General features: G+C 30.6%; 1 protein-coding gene across 1 annotated transcript; it reads right to left on the reverse strand.

Annotated features, from left to right (window-relative positions):
* Window positions 1-273: 273 nt before the first annotated feature.
* LOC129877088 (NAC domain-containing protein 43) lies at window positions 274-2,712 on the reverse strand. Its single transcript, XM_055952567.1, has 3 exons — window positions 2,429-2,712; window positions 1,566-1,837; window positions 274-838 (listed from the first exon to the last, which is right to left on the reverse strand). Exons 1-3 carry the CDS (start codon window positions 2,610-2,612, stop codon window positions 275-277), a joined length of 1,020 nt encoding a protein of 339 aa, XP_055808542.1. The 5' UTR covers window positions 2,613-2,712; the 3' UTR covers window position 274.
* Window positions 2,713-4,682: the final 1,970 nt, after the last annotated feature.

Below are 4,682 nucleotides of genomic sequence, written 5' to 3' on the forward strand. Positions count from 1 at the left end.
TTAAGAAATACATTCTCCTTGTTTTTAATTAATAACTTATTTTTCTAGAGAAAATATTTTAATTTTTTTTGTCCAAACAAAAATGGGAAGATGACTTTACAAATGATAAAAAGACGCTCCAATTAACTTTTGATAGACCAAACTTTAATTATGTAAAAGAGTATTCATATTTACATGATTAATTAGATAAAAAAAAACATATATAAATTTCATGATTAAACATTTTGACTTTAATACACAAGACATGATTATTAAGTATATATTGTTGTCTTCCTCAAATCATTCCATTAGACACGTGGCATAACGAGTCATTAGTTGATGATACTCTTGCAAAACTCCAAAGATCACATTGATCTTCTTGATAATCATGATTAGTACTGCCAATTCCCACAATATTAGTATTGTATTGGTGCTCATAATCATGATTATAATCACTAATAATTGTTTGACCATTAAGATGTGAAGCTACAAGTCGATCAACAGCAATCCAGTTATTCAATCCCCCTTCACAATTTATAGACTTTGGGTGATCTCCACTAGAGGAATTTGGACTATCTAGGCTTGGAAGTTGCATGAATTTGTCATGGAAATTTGTGTCATAATTATCCATGACATGATTTTCTTCTTTGCATGTGCTTGATCTCATGTAATGGAATAGTTGTTCTAAGACCCCTTCATCATTAGGATAAAGTCTTTCACTTATTCTGGTATTTGAAATTGACTGATTTGATGTAGGATTAATTATTTCTAGAGATTTGAAGTGATTTTTCTTTATGAATATGCGACAAATAACCCAACCTTCTTCTTGTGTCGACTCTCCCATCGCAATATTACAAACCTTGAAAATCACAACAAGCATCAACTAATCAATATGTCAAAATGTTTAATCTTATATATTGATGGTGCAAAATAATAATTAAATACAAAAACTTAGCATAGTGTATATCACACTTTTTAATTATGTTAATGATTTGGTTTATGTTTTCAGTGGTGTGGTCAGAAATTTAATGAATAACACATAAATTTCTTATAATTATGTTGAAAATATACAAAAGTTAATATTACACTTATAATAATTAGCATTTAATCTATGTATATCACATAATTTTTGGATGAAGAATATGTACGGAACCATCCTTCGCATAAGATGGCTCTACTCATGCATGTCCCTCATGTATATCACATAATTTTTAGACGAAGAATATGCATCATTCGCATAAGATGGCTCCGCCCATACATATCCCTCTTTAACTTTGTATTTGTTTTCGCTGGAATAGACATAATAGGGGTCTAGTCAAACCCTTACACTAATGACTCATAATCATTGATGATGAGTTAAATAAAATAAAAAAACAAAAAATTATTAGATAAAACATTTAAAATACCTTTCTATATTTGGAATTCTTTTATTTCAAGTAATATGCTCTCAAAAACATATAAAAATGTCAAAAAATACTTAAGACCACAAGTTTTTAAAAATACTTATAATATTTGTATTTAAAGTATTTTTCTTTATTCAATCAAATATAATGTCATATAAAATAAAACAAGCGTGATTGACTTACAGAGTGAATATCATTGATGTGATCATCCAATCTATACTCATGCATGATCCAATCAGATTTTTGTCCATGAGGTGCTCTACCTTTGTAGAAAACCAATGTCTTCCTCATACCAATCCTTAGAGAATTAGAATATATGACTTTGTCACGCCCCGTAGCTTTCCAAAATCCAGCAGCCGTTGCCCTATTTGTCCTTGTACCCGTGGGATACTTTTTGTCTTTGTGACTAAAAAAATACCAATCATTTTGTGGAGTTGATCCAATTTTACATTTCTCTGCAAATTAGTTAGACAAAAGAAGAAAAGTATATAATATATACCATGTTATTATTCATCTCGTAATTATGAAGATTTCGAAGCTATATCACTACTAAAATAGATTGGATTATCAAAATTTTCTGACAGAAACGTCTATCAGAAATTTCAAGTTTTCTTTTCAATAGAGTACATTGATGACAAAGGAAATTTTGAGTTTAACCTTTGTACTCTCACAAATATTTAAAACTCTTATAACTCCTAAATGATAACTATAGACAATTAGAGGTAGTCGTTCATAAAAAGTGAGATTACTAACTTAGAAAAGAAGATCGATTTCATGCTATGATAGGTGATGGTTGGAAAATGTACATATTGTGTTCACATATGAATTCAATATTTTCTACACAGAGTATAAAATGTATAATAGATTGTGAATCATAATTTCAAAAGTTGTAATAGATTTAACAGTAAGAACCTAAAGATTGAATTTATTAAATCAAAATCATGAATTCACTTCTGACTAAAATATGTTAAAACTTATTGATAGAATAAAAATTTATTTTTTACACGGTCAGTGTATATATATCAGGTGAAATATGTAGCACAAACCTTGAATATCCCAAGGCTCAAGCTTATTGAGATCAACTTCTTGGATTACATCCAAATCAATCTTCTCATTTGCAACTTTCTTCTTCAAGTAATATTGCAATAGCTCCTCTTCTGTTGGATGGAATCTAAATCCAGGTGGGACTTGAGATTGTCCATTTACAGAAATACTCATGTCGTCTGGCATAGAAATATAAAATAAGTCGAGAAAAAACAAATATATATAATATAAGTCAAGAAAAAATAAATTTTAAGTGTGGAGAGATAGAGAGAGGAACTTATATAAGTCAAGAAAAAATGAAGATGGTTCTTGAGTTTTTTTTTTTAAAAAAAATTATATAACAAAAAATATTATAATGTTGGAATGTCATTTTACGTAGTTATGGTGGGGGCAATTTTTACTATGCATAGAGAAGAGCAAGCCACCTACATAGAAAAAGAGTGATTACTGGTATGGCCCAGAAATGGGTAGAATATGTGGGGTGCCACAAAGAAAGAAAGTAACAAAAAGTATGACAATTATATATAAATGTTGCTAGCGAGAGGCTGCTAGTTTAATGTACTTGAGTGTTATAGACTATAGTCCTATTAAGGGAAAGGCTAATGTGACTTAGATTTTGATATATAAAATAAGAAATTAGACATAAAAATAAATATAAAAGAGCTTGACAAAAATTTATATAATTTCATATACATAGTGGTACTTTTTGTTACTTTCTAAGGTTATTATGTCCTCTCGGTAAGCTAAAGATGTGTTATATTCTGTCTAGTCATTTTTCTCCAATACTTTTTCGATCTACTTCTGACTTGTTGAGTTTCTTTAAGGGTAAGTCTTAAAAGAAAAGGGTGTGATGTGAATTTGGAATGGAGGAAAGATAAAGTGCATTTCTCTTCATTGGTGCAAAGAGATGTTTTGTGCATTTAATAAGGAAACACTCCTTCTAGCTATTAAGAAGCTTAGAAAAGGGTCTTTACTCGTGTTGTCGTTGTCGTTGCTTGCTCGATTCGGATCTAGCTCTGGCAAGTGATTGGTTGATCCAAAAAATTATATAACATTCTCATTAATTAATTTTTTTAATCCTGATATTAATATTAATTTGCAAAAATTTATTTACTATAAATTCGTGGAATTAATTTAAATATTTATGGAAAATATTTGAAAAGGATCTATTCCTTTCGAGAAGACATTTCCTCCCAATAGACACCATATATATTCTGATTAGGTGATTCTGCACCTCTTCAAACAAGATCGTTAGCATAAACAGTGAGGTTTTTCCTCAGTTTCTGCTTCGAATTTACTTCTTATACATACTTTCTTACAAACAAATATTGAATTTTTGTGTGATTAGTTACTGACTTTTGAATTCGCTGAATTTATTGAAGTTTGAGGTGTTGCTACTTCTTTAACAGGTATATTTATTTTATCTTGTGAGAAAATAATCCATAACCTTGGATATAGTGAGGAGATTAAATTCCTTAAGGACACATAATAAACTCCATGATCTCAGATATTTTTTGATTTTCAACATTCTTCACCTTCACTATATTCAACCTCTCGCCCCTCTTCATTGGGCATATATGATTTCAGTCTCTCTTTGTACATCTTGTCCACCATGTAGGCTTCTCCCACTCTATACCAGATAGCATAGAGGAAAGAATGATTCGAATCAGATGTGTTAAAGAAGTCACTAGGTGCACCGGAGAATATGCTCCTCATTCCTAATCCTATCATTTCTAGTATGTCTACACATCCATCTCAATATTTTCATTTTTCCCATTGGCATCTTTCGAACATGGGAGTGCCAACACTTTGTCCCATGCAATAAATCCGATCAAACCACCACTCTATATATCTTACCTTTAAGTTTTGGTGGTATCTTCTTATCACTCAAGACTTCAGATGTAACTCACCACTTCATTCATGTCGCACCAAGATACTTAAATCTTTCTATTTGGGATGACTTGTGTATCAAGTCTCACTTCCACATTTGCTTCATGTATCACATGATTCACATCAATGAATTTACACTATAAATACTTTATTTTGGTCCTGCTCAACTTGAACCCTTTATACTTCAGAGTTTGTCTTCATATCTCCAACCTATAATTAACTCCGCCGCGAGTCTTCTCAATCAAAACAATGTCATTTGAAAATAACATATACCATGACACCTAACCTTAAATATGTCAATTCATCCATAACAAAGGCAAATACAAATGGGTTAAGAGTTGATCCCTGGTGCAACCTATTCTTGAC

The sequence above is a fragment of the Solanum dulcamara genome, chromosome 12, assembly GCF_947179165.1.
Source record: "Solanum dulcamara chromosome 12, daSolDulc1.2, whole genome shotgun sequence".
NCBI classification, from domain to species: domain Eukaryota; kingdom Viridiplantae; phylum Streptophyta; class Magnoliopsida; order Solanales; family Solanaceae; genus Solanum; species Solanum dulcamara.